The 24,221-nt window shown below is 45.0% G+C and overlaps 1 protein-coding gene across 1 annotated transcript; it reads right to left on the bottom strand.

Moving 5' to 3' along the window:
• Nucleotides 1-820: 820 nt before the first annotated feature.
• Nucleotides 821-3,511, bottom strand: LOC310823778 (SLIT and NTRK-like protein 3; the record flags this gene model as incomplete). Its single annotated transcript, XM_083696627.1, has 1 exon — nucleotides 821-3,511. Exon 1 carries the CDS (start codon nucleotides 3,503-3,505, stop codon nucleotides 821-823), a length of 2,685 nt encoding a protein of 894 aa, XP_083552753.1. The 5' UTR covers nucleotides 3,506-3,511.
• Nucleotides 3,512-24,221: the final 20,710 nt, after the last annotated feature.

Raw genomic sequence — 24,221 nt, 5'->3', positions numbered from 1 at the left:
AATACATCACCAGCCGAACTGCAGGCGCTTCACTGCAAGGTGCAAATCACTAGTTACAGTTTGCTAAAAAGGTTACAGTTTGCTAGAAAGTACCTAAAAAGCCTGCAGAGGTCTGGAAAACGGTCAGATAAGACAAATATTATCATGTACCAGAGTGATTGCAAATTGGTTTGGGCATGTATAGCTGCCACAAGAACAGCTGGCTAACTTGATTGATGATGTTACTGCTGATGTTACTGCTGACAGCAGCAGAATGTATGCTGAAATGTACAGAAACATCTTGTCTGGTCGAGTATAAGCAAATGCCTCCAAATGCATTGGATGGCGCTTCATCATATAGTAAGACAATGACCCCAAACATACTGCCATAGCAACTAGTGAGTTTTTCAGGGCTAAAAGGTCTAAACCAGAATATGGCTCCAGTACAGGCCTGGCAGAGCATAACCAAAGAATATACTCAGCGTCTGGTGAGGTCAGTGGGTCGCAGACTTCAGGATTGCAAAGGATTGTCGACAGAATACTAAACATAGAATAAAGAGTACTTTATTCTGTGACATTATGTGATGATTTTTTTCTCCAAATACTTTTGGAGCCCTGAAATAGGGGGAGTATATTTAATAAATGGTTGTACTTTCGAAATGGTGAACCCAATCTGAAAAAAAACAACCCATAGAATTAAAGCTGAGAATCTCTACTTTGACCCCATTGTAATTGTTTGATTTCAAATCCAAACTGTTAGAGTATAGAGCTAAAAGAAAACAAAATGTTTCCTCTTTCCAATACTTATGGAGGGCACTGTATATTCTCTGTGGGTTAGGTGTTAGAACCGATATGATTTCTCCAGGACTTCGAGGTAATCCGGCTTGGTTTGGAGTTTGGCCCTTAACTCGAGATAATCGATTTGGGAGGGGTCGGGGTAGTAGCCTTTCCTCACTGTGAATAGTAATGTCTCCTTCAGCTGGACATCCTGCTGTAAATCAGGTCGGTGCGCGTGAGCCACATGCATGTCCTTTAGTTTTGGTACCATTCCATAGAGACAGTCTACAAACCCAATGGTCGGCGTGGCTCTCTGGCTGTCTATTACCGTGGGACAGAGCCCTCCATTCTCGTAAAATCCCTTTAGATCACTGGTAGTGTGGTCTACTGTGACAATAGTATTGAGCTGAGAGTTGGACACAGCCAGGGTCCATTCCCTCTCTTTCTCTAAGAGGGTTCTGTAGTTACTGTTGTTCTCTTTCGTTTCTGAAAACTGCCGACCCTCCTCGTCCTCCCCTATCTCTCCCTCTCTGGGCTTATAGATGGGGTTGTTACACATCTGAGTCACTGGATGGGGGATATAATCATGTATGTGACCATGAGTGTGTGTGTGGCCAGCATGAGAGTGTGTGTTCACACCAGGAGGTTTTTCCGGTTCACCACAGCCGCTGGTCTGCCTTGGCGGGTCTTCAAGTTTGCGGCACTGCATCTGGATTCCGGTGAGGTCCATTTCAGAACGTTTCCGGAAGGGTAGCTTCTTCCGGCGCCGGAGGACAAACACGAATAGCCCCGCAGCTACAAACACAGCCAAGATGAACAGAATAAGGAGGCTAAGGATGCGGACAGAGAGAGGCAGTGCTCCCCTCCCCCCAGCCTCCCCTAGACCCGAGCTACCAGTAGTTAGGTCATCACTACCAGGTAGGAGGGCCTGGGAGGGGCCCAACGAGTATTTAAACTCCGGACAGATGACCTCAGAATCCAATGACCGTAGATCCTTCCCGAACGCAAACTCAGGGGTTTTGCAGATGACGTCACCGACTACAATAACAGAAGACAGCTTCTCCATCCAGGTTTTGAGGGGGATGATGTCACAGGAGCAGTCCCAAGGATTCTGGTGGAGATCGATCTGGACAATGGAATCCAGATGTTCTAAGACTCCGTGCACGGGCAGGGACAGGAAGTAGTTGTTGCGTAGGTTGAGGCGTGCCAGGCTAGTGCCTGCAAAGGTGTCTGTCGGGAGCGAACGAAGGAGGTTATCGTTAAGAAAAACGAGTTGGAGACTGGGCATGAGAGAGAAGGATGCTGGCTGAATTTCACGTATCACATTATACTCAAAATAAAGATAACTCAATGTCTGTAAGCCCCGGAACATTCCGGGAGTTAACCTCTTGATGTCATTCCCATTCAGATATAAACCTTTTAAGTTGGGCAGGTTGATAAACGCACCCTCCTGGACATATGATATTCGGTTATTTCCCAAGTGCAGTAAATTCAGACTGGAAAAGTTCCAGAAATCTGATCGGTAGATTTGCTGTATTAGGTTCCCGCTCAGGTAGAGCTTCTTGGCATTTAGGGGCCTTAGTAGGAGCTCAGAGATGTTATGAAAGCCCTTCTCTTTACAGTTGACTGTAAGGCCCAGGTCATTGATATGAAGATTGCAAGTACATCCAGCAGGGCAGATGATAGGGATAGGTGGACGGGTCTGATAGCCTGCAATGGGGGGCTGGTTTAGGCATGGGTAGATGCTATGAGGGGTGGGGGGGGTTTTGGTGGGACGAGGCCGTTTGGTAGGTTTGACATGCCTCTCTTTATACTCCACGGATGAGGCAGTATTATGAAATGATGACAGCATCGAGGAACGTTTTGTCGGCCACATGTTTTCGTTATTGAACGGCAACCGGGGGCTTCCCAGTATAGCCTTGATATCTGAGTCGAAGAGTAATGGACAGAGCTCGCTACGTTTGATCTCTCGTAAATCTTTACCATGGAAGTGGAATGGATACTCGCACGTGATCTCTCCGACAAGCGCAGTGTAGGGAATTCTCTCTAGCCAAGTTTTCAGCTGTACAATTTCACAAGTGCAGTTCCACGGATTTTCCTCCAGCTGTATCTCCATCAAACTCCGCCCCACATATTCCAGCATGCCCTTATAAGGCAACGTCTTTAACCTGTTTCCTCTAAGGTCCAGGTGTGTAAGTGACAGCGACCTGAACAAGTAGCTGGGGAGCACCGGTATCAGATTGTCATTTAGGATGAGCACTCTGAGTTTGTGGAGGTGTCTGAACGCTCCGCTCTCAATCTGTTTGATGACGTTGTAATCTGCCTGTAGGTATTCCAAGCTCTCTAGTCCTACAAATGTGTCATTACGAAAAACCTCTAGTTTATTCTCGTGCAGGAACAGACGTTTGAGAATCCCCAGTCCGTGAAACGCACCGGCATAGATGTCCTGCAATGCGTTATTCCCGAGATTGATCGACACTGCATTGTTGAGGTGCAGAAAACTGTTAAAGTAGAGCTTCCGCATGGAATTCCTCTGCAAATTCAGTTTGAAGGGCTGAGTCCATGTCTGGGAGATCTGGCTAACATTTGTAAATCCTTTGCTGTCACAGTGAATGTGAAAGACGCCCTCTTTGACCTTGCAGTAGCATGGCTCGAAGCAGGACTCGTCGATCTCCTCCAAGTCCTCCAACAGTGGGATAGGGGTGGTCCATCCTAAGGCTATGGTGCTCAGTAAGGTAACCCACAGCATCCTCACTGAGACCTTTGATGAAGTCACGGCTTCAGCAAGCCACTTCACAGCACTGTAGCAGGAGAGAGAGAGAGAGAATGAGTGGAGGGTTGGGGAGAAGAGAGCAGGAGAGGGAACACAGACATGCACATGGACGCACACACATGCACAAAGTGATAGTGAGGTTAGAGAGAGGAACCAAGCGAGTGAGAAAGATCCCGTTGGATCACAGAGCTCACCTTGTTGTAGTGAAAATTAATGAATGGTTTCGGCAGATTAATCGTTTCCTAGTGAGCTATAGCCCGTTAACGGGGACAACGGACAGGGGAAGTGTGTGTCACCGTCGTTCAAGGTTTAGAAAACATTTGGAGGGACATTTGGCGCTAGTCCAAATTAATCAAAGCTCAATTAAATCAAAACAACTTCAAAAGATATTCATTTGTGACACAATGTTCATTAGATTAGTGTTATTGTCAAAGTTGTATCGAAGGGTACGTCTACAAGTTAGATAAGAACATATTATTTGTAAATAAACTGAACAGTGTTAGGCTATATCCACGTATCTGCATAATATAATGCAAATTTGATTGTTAACAGGCAGTTGCCCAGTTTACCCCAGGCGCATCCCAGTATACTATTATATTTGATAATTGAAGGGAGGTTGATTATAGAACACCAAAAAACTAAGAGGAGCAAGCACTGCTTTATACTGTCACACAGTTCACCGTGCTGGGTGTGTGTTTTGTCGGACTCACAGGGCGTACATTCTGTTAGCCCCTCGTCATTTTAGGTCTTAGCTAAATAAAAAAGACACCCGAGGGGAAAATGAAAAAAAAATCCCTCAAAGACCTGCTGGATGGTTCCTGTCACTATTACCGTAGAATAGAGAGAACATAAAGTGCATATATATACACACACACACAGACACACACACACACACACACACACACACCAATGAATAGGGCACATTGGATGTGTCCTGACTCCAACTCTTAGCACCCTCTCTCTCTCTCTCTCTCTGTCCGTGCAAAACGGGTGCTGACAATCATTCACTGTCGCTGTCCATTTATCAGGTGTTGCTGAAATCAAAATGTCCAAAAGACACAGAGGAGAGGAAGAAAAAAAACATGTCAAAATCCCACATAATCCCACAGTGTAAATAAAAACATGAATAAGGGTCCTATCGTTTCACGCCAGCCTCCTTCCCATTCACGTCCCACAGGTGGAGGTAACACATGTGTACCCCAGAACATCCCGGGTGTATTCCGTATGGTACCTACTTAGGTTAATGGGATCCAACTTCACATCTCCTGTGTGTTCGGTGTGAGGGAGACTGGCAGTCCCAGGTGTCTTCCGTTAACGGGCTGTGGAGAGAAAGAGAGAAAAGGGGGAGAGAGGGAGAGATACGCATATGAATGAGCTATAGGCTATAGCACAAAGCCCCAACATCCCTGCTAACCACAGGCTTGATAGCATCATACCTGGTATACCAATCGTCAAAGAAAATATCCACAAGGAAATACATTGCGACTGAAAAAACAGACTAAAGATAATTAAATTAAAACATATTTTGAATCTAATGGAAATGACAAGTAATAGATAATGAGAGGTCAAGCAAGAGGCTTTTGGAATACATGCCATGTATACTGCAGTTGCTTTCGTCTTGACATCGGCAGGAAACCGTTGGATAAGGAAACAAATGCTCATTGATCAGATAGCTAGATCCAAGGTTATGCAATACAAATAAGCATACACACACAGAAACACACATACCACTCACCTTAGTTTTGCACTGTTGGGTCTCTCTCTCTCTCTCTCTCCTCCTCCCACTGCGGCTCAGGCAAAAGAGAGGAGCGAAAACTACCTCTGTTCGGCTTAGAATCGCAGCTTAGTCCAGTGCGCCAGCCCTTTATGGATCATAACGAGGAGTCTTTTCTTGGTCGGCTCTTTCTCAGACGTCACTGGAATGAGCTTGACAGAAGGGAGAGAGGCAGGGCTGGTGAGAGAGAGGGTTGAGAGAGAAGGGGGAGAGATGGAGGGATCTATTTTTTGCTGTAGCTTTTGAGGGTGTAGCTATCTGACACACGGAGAGGGGGAGAGAGGTGCTTCTGTGCTGTTCCATATCCGCATGCCTTCCCGCACGCCGCCTCAAGCGGGCAACACAACCCTTTCTGTGAGCAGGGGGTGAATAGAGTCGCCAACATGCTGAAAAAATACACTTGTTTGTTTTTAGTGATGTTGTTTCTCTCATCATTAGCCCGTTTATTTTCTTATCTAGCCAGATTTAAATGATGTGGCCTTTGCAATATTATCAAATCAAGCCCTTCATAGTCTGTTGTTTTTATGTAGGGTTTTAGAGTGTATCGATTCGTTTTTGGACTGCTCCTAAGTACAGTGCCCTGGGCTGTACAGTATCTGTAACAATGACTCAACTCACACAGTCGCACCCAATCTAATCCTTCTCTCTCTCTCTCACACACACACACACTCACTCACACAGAGAGAGAGAGGTGAAGGAGATAGGGTTAGAGGGGACTATTTGAGAGCAACTGGTAGAAAAGCTGTCTTTCATTCCTCTTTATGAAATTTCATCATTCACTTCTGTTGAGAATTTATTTAATAAAAAACAGTTTATTTTTGGTTCACACCTTAAAAGGTGTGAAAGGAGGGTTTGTTGAGAAATTATTTTTATAAAAACAGTTTATTATTGCTATAAGAAAAATACATTACTGCAGTGTGCTAAAGAGGTTAAGTCAGGTCATCAAGAAGGATGATGCAACACACGCATACACAAAAAAGTTGAGTGGAAAAATACTAGAATAGGGAAGGACAAATCAGAGTAGGTATGTGTTTTCTTCAGCAGGGCAATATCTCTCGGTGGAACGGATCGTGTGTCAAGGGGGTGGGACCAGCCCGTGAACCAACGAGGGAGAGCCAAGTCTAAACCACGGCTCCTCCCCAACCAAATAGCCAATCACAATCACTTTGTTTACTGTAAATGCTTTGTGTGACTTTTTGAATGTATCCATTTTTGGAAGGTTGGTTACAGATTAACAGCTTGCTGACTGTGATTTTCTTCGCCAAAAATGGTCCTTGTACAAGCTTGGAATTCTGACATATAAATAAATAGCTAAAAGTAAGAAGTAGTTTGTCTTCTCCTTCAAATAAACGGACACGTTTTCACACTTCCCACTCCGTCAACAGTTAGACAGATACTCTAGTCACACACTCTGTTATTAAAGACCCCTCCAGTAAATTCTAAGATGAAAATCCATGTTCTAAGTACAAGTATATTAATATACAGCAATTGTGGTCTGAAATAAGTAATGTTGTTCAAAAAATTGATATTTAGAACCAAAGTCAAAATCCTTATAATCTGAGATATACTTTATTATATTATTTATATTAACTTTATTAGTTTATTTGTCAGGGACAATGCAGAAAATATTGTAACAGGTTACAATAACATGAAACAAATGTGTTGCATATGCTAATACATTTGGAATTGAGTGAGTGGTGAAGCCTGTTCTCCAGTCTAAGTAAATTAGTTTAATCTTGTTTAAAGTCAGTGTGCTGTTGGTAGCTTGTTTATTTTGCTGTGGCTATCCTGCCTTAAACTCAGAACCTAGTTTCTATTGGAAGCCATCTGTTTGAAGTCAATTGCTGTGAAGTGCTGTCAATCTCCAGTGGGAGGGCCTAACACTATCCTGCAAGGTATTTAACTCCTGCTCACCTTGGACCAGGACTAATACATTTGGGATTGAGTGAGTGGTGAAACCTGTCTGGTCGTTAACTGATCATCAGGTGGGAGGGGCTGCTACCCTGCTAGTCATCAGCAATCACAGAATCCGCATTTATATCGTGACGATCGCAGAGCGACAGCCTCCTGACATGAAGACGCCTGACACGAAGAAGAAGGAGTCTATCTGTGGACTCCATCAAGGAAGGCCTGAGAGGAAGGCCAAACTACAAAGTATTTTTATTCTACTACTTTTTTTACTACTGTTTTTCATACTCTGAGTGTACTGAGTGCTACCTAGATCTTGTATTTCCCACAAACCCTCTCTCTCTATACCGACATATCACAATGTGCTTCCTCCCCATTCCTGTTATTTCATCCATCAGGAGGACACATCGACGCTACACCCCCTCTCACAACCCTTCCAATCTAATCTACCCACCATGCTCAACTGACCACAACCTCACTGTCACAGGAGGAGCAGAGGATATCTCAGCCTATGCCTGCTTCATGTCTCTCCACTTCCTTGCTCTCACAGAGACATGGATTACACTGGATCACACAGCTACTCCGGCAGCCCTCTCTGATGCCTTTTCTCATTCCCCTAGACTCTCTGGTCGAGGAGGAGGCACAGGACTCCTCATCTCGCCTAAGTGGTCACATAATGTCCTTCCCCTGTCACATCTGTCCATATCCATCTTCGAATTCTATGCTGTTTCTGTCACCTCCCCTGTCAAACTTCACATTGTTGTTATCTATCGTCCACCAGGTCAGCTTGGCCATTTCTTAGATGAGATGTATGTCCTTCTCAACTTCTTCCCTGAGGACGGCACACCGCTCACACTACTAGGTGACTTCAACATCCAGTCGGAGAAGCTTCACTCATCTGGAGCACTTGACCTTCTCTTTGGCCTTACCCTGTCCCACTCTCCTCCAACTCATAAGGCGGGCAATCAGCTTGACCTTGTCTTCACCAGATCCTCCCATACCTCCAACCTTACTGTTACCCCTCTTCCGGTTTCTGATCATCATTTTGTATCCTTCTCCCTTCCTCTCAAATCCTCCCCCTCCAAGTCAGTCTCTACCCATACTGTATCCTATCGTCGCAACCTGCGCACCCTCTCACTCACCGCTCTCTCTTCCTCTGTCTTATCCTCCCTACCCTCTGTTGAATCCTTCTCTCTTCTATCCACTGATGGAGCTTCCTCCACCCCCCTGTCCTCTCTTTCCTCATCCTTCGACTCTCTCTGTCCACAGATCTCAAGGCCGGCACAATCCACTCCACACGCTCCCTGGCTGTCTGAAACCCTGCAAGCTTGTAGAATAGGGCTCCAGGCAGCTGAGAGGAAATCGAGAAAAATTGGCCTCCGTGTTGACCTAGACCTGTATCTCTCTCTCCTCCTCAACTACACCTCATCTGCATCAGCTGCTAAAGCATCTTACTACCATTCCAAAATTCAACCCTCTGCCTCTGACCCAAGGAAACTGTTCTCCACATTTCTCACTCCTCAACCCACCTCCCTGTCTGCGGATGACTTTGTCACCTACTTTGAAAAGAAGGTTGATGACATTAGCAGCTCTTTCCCTCTACCTCTCACCAACACCGCTACCTTTCCTCCCAAACCCACTGTGCAACACCCAGTCTCTGGTTTATTAGATTTCTCCCCCCTCTCCCCTGACGATGTTCTAAAACTGGTCACATCCAAGTGGGCAACCACCTGCCCCCTCGATCCTATCCCCTCCCCCCTTCTCCAATCCATCTCCAAAGACCTCCTTTCCTTACTTACCACTTTAATCAATTCCTCTCTATCCACAGAATCTGTCCCCCCTGCCTTCAAGACAGCCAGAGTCAAGCCTCTTCTCAAGAAACCAACTCTTGACCCGTCTGCTGTCCATAACTACATTATCTACATTAACTATTATCTAAAACCCTTGAACATGCTGTCTCTAACCAATTGTCTAACTACCTCCTTCAGAACAACTTCCTCGACACTCACCAATCCGGCTTTAAAGCTGGGCACTCTACTGAAACTGCTCTCCTCGCTGTCACGGAGGCCCTCCACTCTGCTCGAGCTTCCTCCCTCTCCTCTGTTCTCATTCTTCTGGACCTGTCCGCTGTTTTCGACACAGTAAACCACCCGATCCTTCTCTCCACCCTCTCAGAATTGAGCATCTCTGGCTCTGCACTCTCCTGGTTTGCATCCTACGTGCCCGGTCGCTCCTACCAGGTGACGTGGAGAGGATCGCTGTCCTCTCCACGAGCCTTCACCACTGGGGTCCCCCAAGGGCTCTGTCCTTGGGCCTTTACTGTTCTCTCTCTATACCAAATCTCTTGGCGCTGTAATTTCTTCACATGGTTTCTCCTACCACACCTACGCAGATGACACTCAACTTTTTCTCTCTTTCCCCCCTTCTGACTCACAGGTGGCAACACGTGTCTCGGCATGTCTTGCAGACATTTCTGCTTGGATGTCAGCCCACCACCTTAAGCTCAACCTTGACAAGACTGAGCTGCTCTTCCTCCCAGGGAAAGCCTGCCCTCTCCAAGACTTCTCCATCACAGTAGAGAACTCTACTGTGGCCTCCTCCCATACAGCCAAGAACCTTGGGGTGATCCTTGACAACCGCTTATCCTGTGTGGCGAACATCACAGCGACAGCATGCTCCTGTAGATTCTTCCTCTACAACATCAGAAGGATACGCCCATTCCTCATCAGAGAAGCAGCACAACTTTTGGTCCAAACACTTGTAATCTCCAGCCTTGACTACTGCAACGCACTCTTGGCCGGACTCCCCGCCTCCGCCATCAGACCTCTGCAGCTCATCCAGAACGTTGCCGCTCGTCTGGTGTTCCCCAAATTCTCCCATGTCACGCCCCTCCTCCACACCCTCCACTGGCTCCCGGTAGCAGCTCGCATCAGATTCAAGACCCTGGTGCTCGCCTACGGGGTGGCAAAGGGAACAGCCCCTCCCTACTTGCAAGCAATGGTTAGCCCCCAAACCCCAGCACAATCACTCCACTCTTCCACCTCGACTGCCCGCCTGGCACCGCCGCCTCTACGTGGATGCAGCGGCCGCGCCACTCGGTCACGGCTTTTCACTGTCCTGGCGCCCCGCTGGTGGAATGAGCTTCCCCCCACTGTCAGGACTGCAGAGTCACTACCGATCTTCCGCCATAGATTGAAAACCTGTCTTCAGGCTACATCTTAACAGTTCTTCCTAAGACCCCTTCACCCCCACTACCCTCCCTGTACTAACCCTACCCCAACCCTTGAGACCTCTTCACCCCCACTTCCCCCCTGTACAAGTTCTCTCCTGTTATTAAATAATAATAAAAAAATAAAAAGATTGGCTTCTGGCATTACGACTGTCAATGGCCCCTGGTGTGAGCATTGATTACTTTGTCTTATGATGACTGTTGGATAGATGATTCACTTACTTAAACAAATGTATTTGTTGTCAGTCGCTTGGGATAAAGGCGTCTGCTAAATGCCGTAAATGTAAATGAGACTGTTGGAATTATATGATAAATATTCCATGTGCCCCTCACCTTTCACCTCGTAGCAACCTATGAATTCAACATAACGCAGAGAGACTAAACATTTCTAAAAACTTGTTTTCACCTTGTCATTATGGGGTATTGTGTGTAGATTGATGAGGAAAAAATGAATTTAATCAATTTTAGAATAAGGCTGTAACATAACAAAATATGGAAAAAGTTAAGGGGTCTGAATACTTTCCGAATGCACTGTAGTTTCTCTGGGAGATGAGACTCCCAGAGAGAGAGATAACCTGCTAGCCTGAAACATAATTTTTTTGTAACATCGAATAAAGTACCCTCTCCAAAAAATGTCGACCTTCAGATCACTTTATTTTGTGTTGCTGCAGAAGAAATTACACAACTATCTAACAGAGGCTAGGGCCAAATGTAAAAAAAAATACTCTTTGAGATCAAGGGACACAACATCTGGACAAGATGAATGCACCTCTATTGCGTCACTCAATGATAGACATCATTAACGAGCTCAGATGAAGCTCCAGTTGAAGAGGCTTTGTCTGGACATCGCACAAGAGACCACTTCAGTATGTAGGGGTGAACCCAATAGTGGCCCAGTTCCTCATCTCGAGAATGAGATGAACCAATCATAGGAGGAGACCACTCACTGTTACTTGAAGATAACACTGATAAAGAGTTTATGTCTTGAAAAGCTCAGTCTCAGACAGGCATAGATGAGGCAATTTCTAGGAAGGGTAAGAGAGGTATACACTCACCGGCCACTTTATTAGGTACACCTGTTCAACTGCTCGGTAACGTAAAATATCTAATCAGCCAATCACATGGCAGCAACTCAATGCATTCAGGCATGTAGACATGGTCAAGACGACCTGCTGAAGTTCAAACCGAGCATCAGAATGGGGAAGAAAGGTGATTTAAGTGACTTTGAACATGGCATGGTTGGTGCCAGACGGGCTGGTCTGAGTATTTCAGAAACTGCTGATCTACTGGGATTTTCACGCACAGCCATCTCTAGGGTTTACAGAGAATGGTCCGAAAAAGAGAAAATATCCAGTGAGCCACAGTTCTCTGGGCGAAAATGCCTTGTTGATGCCAGAGGTCAGAGGAGAATGGCCAGACTGGTTCGAGATGATAGAAAGGCAACAGTAACTCAAATAATCACTTGTTACAACCAAGGTATGCAGAAGACCATCTCTGAATGCACAACATGTCGAACCTTGAAGCAGATGGGTTACAAAAGGGGGTCCAACCCAGTACTAGCAAGGTGTACCTAATAAAGTGGCCGGTGAGTGTATCTACAGTGCCTATAGAAAGTCATCATACCCCTTTGAAATAGTGACTATATTTGTCGTACAGCCTGAAATCAAAACCCATTAAAAAAAAACTTTTTCCAGCTTTATGTACAAATTTAGCCATACAACATCAAACTAATGAAAAAAAGGCGACAGTTCTGAAAATTTATAAAAAATTAAAAACAAGAATAACAGGGTTGGAAAAGTCATCAGTCCCCTGATTTAATACTTTGTAGAGCCACCTTTTGCTGCAATTACAGCCATTAATCTGTTTGGATATGTCTCTACTAGCTTTGCACACCTAGATTGGAGAATATTTTCCCATTCTTCCTTGTAGAATTGTTCGAGTTCAGTCAAATTCCGTGGTGAGCAGCGATGGACTGCTCTCTTCAAGTCCATCCACAGATTTTCTATCGGACTTGGCCACTCAAGGACATTCACCTTTCTATCCTTAAGCCACTGCATTGTTCTTTTGGCGGTATGTTTAGGATCGTTGTCGTGTTGGAAGGTGAATGACCTGCCCATCTTCAGCTGTCTAGCAGAGGGACGCAGGTTGTCCTCAAGAATTTGGGTGTACTTGGCAGCATCCATTTTCCCTTCAATCCTGACCAATTGCCCAGTCCCCGCTGAAGAGAAACATCCCCACAACATAATGTTGCCACCACCATGCTTCACAGTAGGTATGGTGTGTTTTGGGTGGTGTGCTGTGTTTGGTTTTCGCCAAACATAGCGCTTGGAGTTCAGTCCAAAAAGTTCAATCTTAGTCTCGTCTGACCATAAAACCTTTTTCCACATGGCAATACAATCTTCCAGGTGTGTTTTTGCATAGCACAAACGAGACTGAGTGTGGCACTTTTTCAGAAAAAGCTTATTTTTTGCTACCCTGCCATACAGGCCAGCTTTGTGTAAAGCTTGTGAGATTGTTGTCACATGCACAGACAGACCAGTCCCAGCCATAAAGACTTGTAAGTCCTTCAAAGTTGCCTTTGGCCTCTTTCTAGCTTCTCTGATCAATGTCCTCCTGGCTCGGTCATCCAGTTTGGACGGACGGCCTGATCTAGGCAAGGTGTTGGTGGTGCCATACGCCTTCCACTTCTTAATGATGCTCTGAACGGTAGTCAGAGGGATAGCGAAAGCCTTCAAAAATTTTGTGTGGCCTTCACCTAACTTGTGCCTTCCTACAACTTTATCCCAGAGGCCTTTTGAAAGTACTTTTCCAACCATAGTGAATTCTTTGCAGAACCATGCACTTCTAGTAGTGGAATCCTCAAGAAACAGCTGGTTTTATTATGAAGTAATCAAAACCACTACAATTGATGTCAGATGGGGGACAATTAGCCTGGTGTTTGATCTGGAAGTTGATTGGTTGCACCTGAGCAAGTTTATAATGGTATACTCTAAGGGGCTGATCACTTAACCAAACCAGGTATTTCACTAATTAATTTTTAATAATTGTCCATTTTATTTTCACTTTGATGATGAGGATTATAATGTGTACATACAGCTCAAAAAAGTTAGATTTGATTTATTTTAATTTCCAGGGTGTAATGTGACAAAAGGTAAAGATTTCACAGGGTATGATGACTTTCTATAGGCACTGTATATACATTTAGGTCCGGAAATATTTGGACAGTGACACAATTTTCATAATTCTGGCTCTGTACGCCACCACAATGGATTTGAAATGAAACAATCGAGATGCAATTGAAGGGCAAACTTTCAGCTTTAATTCAAGGGGTTGAACAAAAATGTCATATGAAACGTTTAGAAATTGCAACCATTTTTATACAGTCCCCCATTTTCAGGGGCTCAAATGTAATTGGACAAATGCTGGGTTTCCTCCTTTCTGATGCTTTGCCAGGCCTTTACTGCAGCTGTCTTCAGTTGTTGTTTGTTTGTGGGTCTTTCTGCCTTTAGTTTTGTCTTCAGCAAGTGAAATGCATGCTCGATCAGTTTGAGATCAGGTGATTGACTCGGCCATTGCAGAATATTCCACTTCTTTGCTTTAAAAAAACTCCTGGATTGGTTTCGCAGTATGTTTTGGGTCATTGTCCATCTGTACTGTGAAGCACCGTCCAATCAACTTTGCTGAATTAGGCTGAATCTGAGCAGACAGAATTCATCTGGCTGCTTCTGTCTTCTGTCACATCATCAATAAACACTAGTGACCCAGTGCCATTGGAAGCCATGCATGCCCATGCCATCACACTGCCTCCACCGTGTTTTATAGATGATGTGGTATGCTCCGGACCATGAGCCGTTTCAAGCCTTCTCCATACTTTTTTCTTCCCTTCATTCTGGTACAGGTTGATCTTAGTTTCATCTGTCCAAAGAATGCTGTTCCAGAACAGGGTTGGCTTTTTTAGATGTTTTTTTGGCAAAGTCTAATCTGGCCTTTCTATTCTTGAGGTTTATGAATGGTTTGCACCTTGTGGTGAACCCTCTGTATTTGCTCTTGTGAAGTCTTCTCTTTATGGTAGACTTGGATAATGATATGCCTACCTCCTGGATGTTGTGATGGGGTTTTTCTTTACCATGTGAAGGATCCTCCACCGTTGTCTTCCGTGGACGTCCAGGCCTTTTTGTATTGCTGCCCTCACCAGTGCGTTCTTTTTTTCTCAGAATGTACCAAACTGTTGATTTGGCCACTCCTAATGTTGCAGCTATGTCTCTGATGGATTTTTTTGTTTTTACAGGATGTAAGGATGGCCTGTTTCACTTGCATTGAGAGCTCCTTTGACCGCATGTTGTGCGTTCACAACAACAGCTTCCAAATGCAAATGCCACACTTGGAATCAACTCAGACCTTTTACCTGCTTAATTGATAAAGAAATAACAAAGGAATAGCCCACACCTGCCCATGAAACTGCTTTTGAGTCAATTGTCCAATTACTTTTGGTCCCTTGAAAAAGAGGGGGCTGCATATTAAAGAGCTTTAATTCCTAAACCCTTCCTCCAATTTGGATGTGAATACCCTCAAATTACATACATCAAGATCGTCTCTCCAGAGTTTGCGAATTAGTGGTTATTTGCTTGTTTATTTAAAGTATTCTCGCTTTAGCGTACATATCGTACAGCCGACGAGAACTTTTGGACATCGATTCCTGCATTCCAGACATCTTTATCAACGTAATACCTGAGATTGCCAAAACAGCGGGACCAGCTAACTCCGCTACACCGACCGGAAGTAACCCCAGACTGGCTAGGAAACGTAAACACAGGCGTGGTAGCCGAGGTGGGCTGAGAGCTAGGCTCAAGCTAACTCCACATCGACTCTCACTACCAAGCCTTTTCCTCGCCAATGTTCGTTCCCTGCGGGGCCGGCTCTACGCAGGGGCAAGAGGGGGCAACGCCCCCTCAAACAAATGGCCTGCCCCCTCAAATCAAAAATTTAGAAGTGAAAAATCCGCCGAAAAAAGCACAAGTTAAATGCTTCCCCTCATCTCTCATCTCCGTGCAGCGTGTCTTCACACAGCCTGCAGTCAGCAGAGATCGTCCCTCTCCCCTGCCCCCTCAGCCCTCCGTAAACATCCAATCACTCTTAGTATGCAAATGAGCCAAGAGCAGCCTGACTGTGGTGTCAGGTTTCCAGACAGAGCGGTTCAGACTTTGAGGAAGCAGCTAAAACTCCACTAAACTTGTCGTAGCGACCCATGAGATAACTAATAATTAACAACAACTAAAACAAAAGTTAATATAACATCCATATATATTTGTGCAGTCAACTGGGGAATAGTCTGCTGTTTTTTCCCCAGTGGGAGTGTTTCTCAAGTCACACAAGCACAGACTAGACACTGTCCGCTGCATGTAACAGACTGAGGACTAGAGATGGGTCGTTCGCGAACGAATGGCTCTTTTTGAACGGCTCTCTTTGGTGAACGTAGGGAACCGATTCTTTTTGGTGAACGATCCATTTGGTCTGGCTCTTTTCCCCCCCGTTAGCTAACATTATGTGACCAGACAGATAGTGGCGTTGTGAGCGCTGCGGTTGCTACAATAATGTTAAAATGCACAAGCACAACTCTTTAACAGGTTCAATGGTTGAGTGAACTAAGTAAAAAACAATAAAACGAGTGTTTTGTTACTCAGCTCGCCTCGTATGTGCCTACGTTTGAACCAGTCTCAACGCGTTAATTTGCTGATACACTCTATGGAAACTCAACGTCATACGACACTTCAGTCTTGAAACTGACAGCTGACAAGACATTATTTTCTCTCAAGTAAATCATATGCGAATATTCTGTAAAGAATAAAATAAAAAATGAAGTACCAAATAATAGCGTATTTCTTGTGTATTAATTTTTTTTTTGTCACTGTCTATTCTATATCATTCTATGCCGGCTGGATTAGCTCTATAAAATGTTATATAATAACGGTGTAGAATTTATTTATTTGTGTAATGCTATTGTTTTGTAAGCACACTTAAATTTGTCATGATCTGTCACTTACATGAGCTGTGCAATTAGGCTAGTATTACATATTGTAACGAACGGCGGGGTAGAGTAGCTTGCCTTAAGCGGGTATCGAACTCGCAACCTTCCGCTTACAAACCGGCCGCGCTAGCCACAACACTAAGAGAGTTAACTCCCTTGGCGGAGCTGCTAACGGGCCTTACACAGGGTCGTTACACTATCCCCTCCGTTCGGGAGAGCGTGCCCTCACGCTTCACTATACAAGTCTCTCACGTGGACACGCCTCTCCGATGGCCTCACGGGCGCCATCCCACTTCTGACACCAATGTAACGAACGGCGGGGTAGAGCAGCTTGCCCTAAGCGGGTATCGAACTCGCAACCTTCCGCTTACAAACCGGCCGCGCTAGCCACAACACCAAGAGAGTTAACTCACTTGGCGGAGCTGCTAACGGGCCTTACACAGGGTCGTTACAATATATTGCAGTAGGCTATAATAAGTGCTAAACAAATTCCTGTAAAGCCAAATAAAGTATTACGTTCAAGTCCATGTCCGATGAACAAATCAGAACTAAGGGCCATGAGTGTCGAATTACACATAGGATACCCCTTTGGCGAGATTTGTCCATGAGTATCGAATTACAGGTTACCCCTAGATTTGAATTAAGTCACCTTAATTTGCATATTCTCCGAGATGCACGTGAAGCAAAGACGCTAAGAAGAAGATAACATGAGTGACAATAGAAAACGAAGTATCATTTGGACCTTTTTCACCTGTAAAGATGCATCAACTGCAGTATGCAATATGTGCAAGGGGAGCATTTCCATTAAAGCATTTCCATTTTTATATCACATTAGTATCATAGTTGAAGGATGAAGTGATCTAGTCGTATTTAATTAAACTGTGGGTAATTAATAACTAATATAACACATTAATCAATAAACATAGGCCTATACATTACACTAAATAAAACCATAGAAATGTCACGGACACCGTGGCAGCACTGTCGTATGCGTCCGACACTCACAGTACGTAAGTGGAAAATCAAACTGCATTTTTTTCGAAAAACCGGAACTATAAGTGAACGAAGAGCCAAATGAACGGCTCTTTTTAGTGAACGGAGCCAAAAGATCCGGCTCCTCGAAAAGACTCGGAATGCCCATCACTACTGAGGACAATGAGCTGTGTCTGCCAGACCCCTACGTGAAGCCCCGCCCCAGCCTCTGGCTCTGCACAGTTTTGTTTCAGACTGCTAAGGGATATAATTACTGCGGTTTTCTCAAAACTTACTCACTTTGCACTCCAGCTTCCAGCAGCTCACAAAGAGAGAGTTAATGCTGCGAGATGCATCCTTTTTTCAGAGCGTTCAAAACAAGTGTTGCTCCTGCATGTACTAAAAGCAGTAGCAGTGATACTGCTGCTAGTACCAGTGCATCAGAAGCAGCAGCTAGCATAAATCCACCTGTACCATCAGCAAGCACTGCTTCTCCTGTTCCTCCTCCCTCAACATGTGCTGCCCCAAAACCCCTTGCTCAGCTACCTAGTGACTTAAATGTCAATGCACCATCCCAGCCAATACTGGGTAGCTACCCAAAGCGTGCATTTGGTGCTACATTAAGATCATTCAATCCTGCCTGGTACCGCACACGACCATGGCTGGAGTACTCTGTTGTGCGAGACGCATGCTTCTGTTTCCCCTGTCGCAAATATGGCAGCACTGCTAATGAGAGGGATGTTGTTTTCACCCTAACTGGTTTTAACAACTGGAAAGCAGCACTTGAACGAGACAAGGGGCTACATAGGCATATGTCCAGCCACAACCATGTGCACTCTTCCACCACCTGGACTCAGCACAAAAGCAGAGAGGCTACAGGGGGGACTGTTGACTCCCTGTTGGTTGGTAAAACCCAACTTGAAAAAAATCATTACTATGTCAAGAGTGTGGGCAGTGCTGTTAAGTTTCTCTGTGTGAATGAGTTGGGGATCCGTGGGACTGCAGAAACTTTGAGACATGATGCAGCTGGTGATGATGTTGCTTCAGGTCTTTTTCTGAAATTCATGGAGTATACAATAGAGAAGGATGAGAAGCTAGCAAGCATTGTTAAGGGTATCCCAAAGAATGCAAAATACACATCTAAGGATATCCAAAACAAAATGATTCAAACACTGGCAGACATGGTGCTTGGAGAGGTCAGGAAAAAATATGAAAATGCTGATTCTGCAGGGTTTTGCCTCAAAAGTGATGGGACCAGGGACAGGTGCAATGTGGAAAATGTGTCTGTGATGATTCGATTTGTCAGCAATTCCATGCCAGAGGAGCATCTTATTGGGTTGCTTGACTTGCATCAACTTGATGCAGAGTACATCACGTCTGAGATACACACCTTTCTGATACTGGCTACAGTGCTGACAACATACTTAGCCAGTGTTATGATGGAGCTTCTGTGATGAGTGGGATAAGAGGTGGTGTACAAGCTCTGCTCCAAAATAAGCTTTCTAGGTATATCCCATACATCCACTGCTACAACCACCAGCTGCACTTAGTGGTTGTGCATGCCATCCAGAGTGAACCATGTGCAAAGAGATTTTTCGACCTCTCAAGTTCACTGTACAAGTTTTTTCAGCACCACTATGTGTCTGAGAAATATAATGCACCTAACCTTAAAAGGCTGCTTGAAATCCGATGGACAAGCCACTATGAGGTGACATGGTGCATTGTTGACAATCAAGACCATATTCTCAGTATCCTATCTGAGATGACAGAGGATGATGGTGCTGCTGTTGACCTGTGCACCGAGGCATCAGGCCTGCTATGTCAAATTAAGAGGCATCACTTCTTTGAGACTGGAAAGTTTCTAGTGCGGGTGCTTGGTGTCTTGAAACCAGCAAATGCAATTCTACAGTCTCAGTCTGTGGATATGTGCAGTGCTTCTGAGGTTGTTGGTGCAGCACTGGAGTCCTTAAAAAGCATCCGTGAAGATTAGAATTGGGGAGAGTCATCTCAGTCAGCTGCTGGGGATGATTCACAGCCTCCAAAGAGAAGGAGGACAATGAGCAAACGCCTTGGTCAAAGTGTTGTGCTCTCAACTGTGGGCCATACAGACTCGGATGATCCTACCATTTCCCCCCCTCAGTCTCTGAAAAGATCTCTGCTCAACATCCTTGACAGGGCCATTTCAGAAATGGAGAATAGATTTTCTCAGAAGAACGTTGAGCTGATGAAAGCCATATCTAGTCTTGCACCCAAATCCAGCGCATTTCTAGATTCAACCCTGTTGCATCCTCTGGCTGTGCTGGCTGGTACTGTGGCAGATGATCTAAAAAATGAAATTCTTGTGGCAAAACAGATGTTGCTCAAGAAATGTCCAAATGAAACAGACCTATCCACTGTCTCTAAACACCTGCAGGAGTACAAGGAAGCCTTTCCCGAGTTACATAAATTGTATGTAACAGCCATGGTAATTGGTGTGTCTTCGGCATCGTGTGAGAGTTCCTTCTCCACATTGTCACGGGTCCTAACCCCCTATCGTCGCACCATGCTACACAAGCGAAAGAGACATTTGGTGATCTTGGCCCATGAGAAGTCTATAACAAGTAACTTGGATATGGATGAATTTGTGAGAGTTTTTGCAAAGGGAAACAGGAGACTGGTGTTGTAGAGTAGAGTGGAGTTGTAGAGTGGAGTGGAGAGAAAAAATAGTGAGATGGAGAGAAAGGAGGAGATTTTAGTTATTAAGTTGCTAATAAATAAATAAAAACCCCAAAAAAGAAGAAAAAAAGAAAAAAGTTATGTGTGTTATATGTTCTGCTCTGTATCTGTTGTGTTGGACAAATTAGTTTGAGAACTTGTGATGCTTGTTTATTTTATTTTTTTCATAAGACTACCTTTCAGTTTTGTAAATATTGATTATAGTGAAAAGTATTTCCTTTAGGTTCAAATGTATTTGAGAATTAGACCATCCAGATAAATGTTATGTTGTTGGTTGTTAAAATCTGGATGAAGGATATTTTATTTTACTTTTTATTTTTCAGTTTTCCCCCTGAGGGATTGCCACCTTATTGTGGTCAGGGGGTTTGTGTGCCTCAGTGACCCTAAGAGCTATATCAGCAGGAGCTTTAGTCTTCAGGTGGGACACCCAAGTTGGACAGGTCTTAGGGTAGAGGCCTGACAGAGTGCAATCCACTTCTCCAGGTTGAGGGCTGGACACACAGCTAACAGCCCATGCCGTGAAGAAAACACTGTTATAAAAAAAAAAAGTGCTGGCACATGATGTGTAGGCATAATGCCCCCTTCACATTTCTGACTGCCCCCTCATATGTGCATTCCTAGAACCGGCCCTGGTTCCCTGGCGAACAAAATGGATGAACTGCGGCTGCGGATCACCACACACAAATGGATTATGGACTGTAACATCATGGTTTTCACGGAAACCTGGCTCAACAGCGAGGTACCCGACAACGCTATCGAGCTAGCAGGGCGCTACGTCCTCCGAGCAGACAGAACAGCGGGTGACTCCGGTAAGACCAGAGGTGGAGGTTTGTGCATTGATGTGAACAAGACGTGGTGCACGGACACTACCATCACCGAGAGTCACAGCTCAGCTAACCTAGAGTTTCTCATGGTTAAGTGTAGACCTTTCAATCTGCCCAGAGAGTTCACATCCACTGTTATCACGGCAGCCTATATCCCCCCGGATGCTAATGCTAAGATTGCCATGAAAGAACTGCATACTGCCATTAGCAAACAACAGACTCTGCATCCCGAGGCAGCCTTCATTGTCGCGGGTGACTTCAACCACTCCAATTTAAAGACTGCCCTGCCTAAATTCCATCAAAATGTTTCATGCCCCACCAGAGGAGACAGGACATTGGACCATGTCTATACCAGTGTGGCTGATGCATACAAAGCCGTTCCCCTCCCCCACATAGGACAATCTGATCACCTCTCATTGTTCCTACTGTCCAAGTACTCAGCACTCATCAAACGGGTGAAACCTACAGTGAGGACAGTCAAGATCTGGCCAGAGGGAGCTGACTCGGTGCTCCAGCAGCGTTTTGAAAACACTGACTGGAGTGTGTTTGCCACACAGGCCACCCATGACTCCCACACGGACATTGACTCATGCCTCCTCCGTTCTGGACTGCATCAACTCCAACATCAACAGTGTCACCACCCTCAAACGGATTACCACTTTCCCTAATCAGAAGCCATGGATGATAGCTCAGGCCTATAGCTCATCCAGGGCTAACCTGCAGAGGGGCATCAAAAAGGCCAAGCACAAGCTAAGGATTGAGGATCACTTCAAGAACAACTCTGACCCCCGACGCATGTCTCAACGGCACTTTACTCCGCCCTGTCCCACCTTGACAATAGCAACACCTATGTGAGAATGTTGTTCATTGACTTCAGTTCAGCATTCAACACCATCATCCTCTCCAAACTGATCACCAAACTCAGTGAACTGGGCATCAATACATCCCTCTGCAACTGGATTCTGGACTTCCTAACCAACAGGCCGCAGTCTGTTAGGCTAGATAACCACACCTCCTCACCCTGAACACCGGCGTTCCACAAGGCTGTGTGCTGAGCCCCCTCCTTTTCTCCCTCTTCACCTACGACTGCACACCTGTACATGGCTCAAACACCATTGTTAAGTTTGCAGACGACACAACGGTGATTGGTCTCATCAGCAACAACGATGAGACGGCCTACAGGGAGGAGGTCCAGCACCTAACAGTGTGGTGCACCGACAACAACCTGGCTCTCAACACCAGGAAGACCAAAGAGCTCATTGTGGACTTCAGGAAGTCAAAAGCTGGCACACACACCCCCATCCTCATCAACGGGACTGAGGTGGAGCGAGTCACCAGCTTCAAGTTTCTGGGTGTCCACATCTCTGAGGATCTCTCCTGGACCCTCAACACCTCTACCCTGATCAAGAAGGCTCACCAGCGTCTCTTCATCCTGAGGAGACTAAAGATGGTCCAACTGTCTCCTTAGATCCTGGTGAACTTCTACCGCTGCACCATCGAGAGCATCCTCATCAACTGTGTCACAGTATGGTATGGCAACTGCTCTGCCTCTGACCGGAAAGCACTGCAGAAGGTGGTGAAAACTGCCCAACGCATCACCAGTTCCTCACTCCCCTCCATTGAGGCTGTCCAGGGCAAGCGATGCTTGCGTCAGGCACGCAGCATCGTCAAGGACAGTTCTCACCCCAACCACAGACTGTTCACCCCACTCCCTTCGGGAGGCGCTACAGGTCTCTCCGTACCCGAACCAGCAGGTTCAGAGGAAGCTTCTTCCCTGCGGCTGTCACCCTACTGAACTCCAACTCTGCACCTAGGTGACAACCTACCAACTAACCCCTACACCCCCCCCCCCCCCCCGACAATTGTACTACTCTTACCCTATAGCATTCCTATAAACTGTACATACTGTATCTTCACTTATACACACTGCTCTTATACTACATACTACTGCTCTTCTGTACATATCTGTCTATACTGTTCATAATACACATACCCTTATTTTTTTACTAATCTTATAATGCTACTGTTAATACACTGCACATACTGTACATATCTGTTTATACTGTTCATACTGCATTCCATATTTATTCTGCTTATTTACTCTGCTTATAATGTTACTGTTAATACATATACTGCTTATACTGCACTACTTATACAGCTCATATACTGCTTATACTGTTCATACTGCATTCTATATTTATTCTGCTTATTTACTCTGCCTATAATGTTACTGTTAATACATATACTGCTTATACTGCACTACTTATACTGCTCATTTACTGCTTATACTGCACTACCTGTATATATTGTTCACATTGCACTTTTCTGCTTTTTTTTGCACTTCTGGTTTGATGCTAACTGCATTTCGTTGTCTCTGTACTTATACTCTGTACAATGACAATAAAGTTGAATCTGATCTAATCTAAAGCTGAGCGTCTGCACTTTAAGCCCTTAGTCATTATACACTCACCGGCCACTTTATTAGGTACACCTTGCTAGTACTGGGTAGGACCCCCTTTTGAAACCCATCTGCTTCAAGGTTCGACATGTTGTGCATTCAGAGATGGTCTTCTGCATACCTTGGTTGTAACAAGTGATTATTTGAGTTACTGTTGCCTTTCTATCATCTCGAACCAGTCTGGCCATTCTCCTCTGACCTCTGGCATCAACAAGGCATTTTCGCCCAGAGAACTGCCGCTCACTGGATATTTTCTCTTTTTCGGACCATTCTCTGTAAACCCTAGAGATGGTTGTGCGTGAAAATCCCAGTCGATCAGCAGTTTCTGAAATACTCAGACCAGCCTGTCCGGCACCAACAACCATGCCATGTTCAAAGTCACTTAAATCACCTTTCTTCCCCATTCTGATGCTCGGTTTGAACTTCAGCAGGTCGTCTTGACCATGTCCACATGCCTAAATGCATTGAGTTGCTGCCATGTGATTGGCTGATTAGATATTTTACGTTACCCAGCAGTTGAACAGGTGTACCTAATAAAGTGGCCGGTGAGTGTATAACTGTGACTTGAATATGTTTAGGTAAACAGCTAAAATAACAAAAATTGTGTCAGAGTCCAACATTTTCAGACCTAACTGTATATACTTTTTTAAATAGCCCAGTTATGGGAATTATAAAATGGCATTCTGCCCACTAATAGACTTTACACTGTCACTGTAGAAAGATGCTGCCACACCAAAATGGGTAGAGAGCAAATGGATGTTTGGGATAAGTGTACATTGTACTTTGG

The sequence above is a fragment of the Argentina silus genome (genome assembly GCF_951799395.1).
Source record: "Argentina silus genome assembly, chromosome: Y".
NCBI lineage: Eukaryota > Metazoa > Chordata > Actinopteri > Argentiniformes > Argentinidae > Argentina > Argentina silus.
This window is presented reverse-complemented; position numbering and strand designations above follow the sequence as displayed.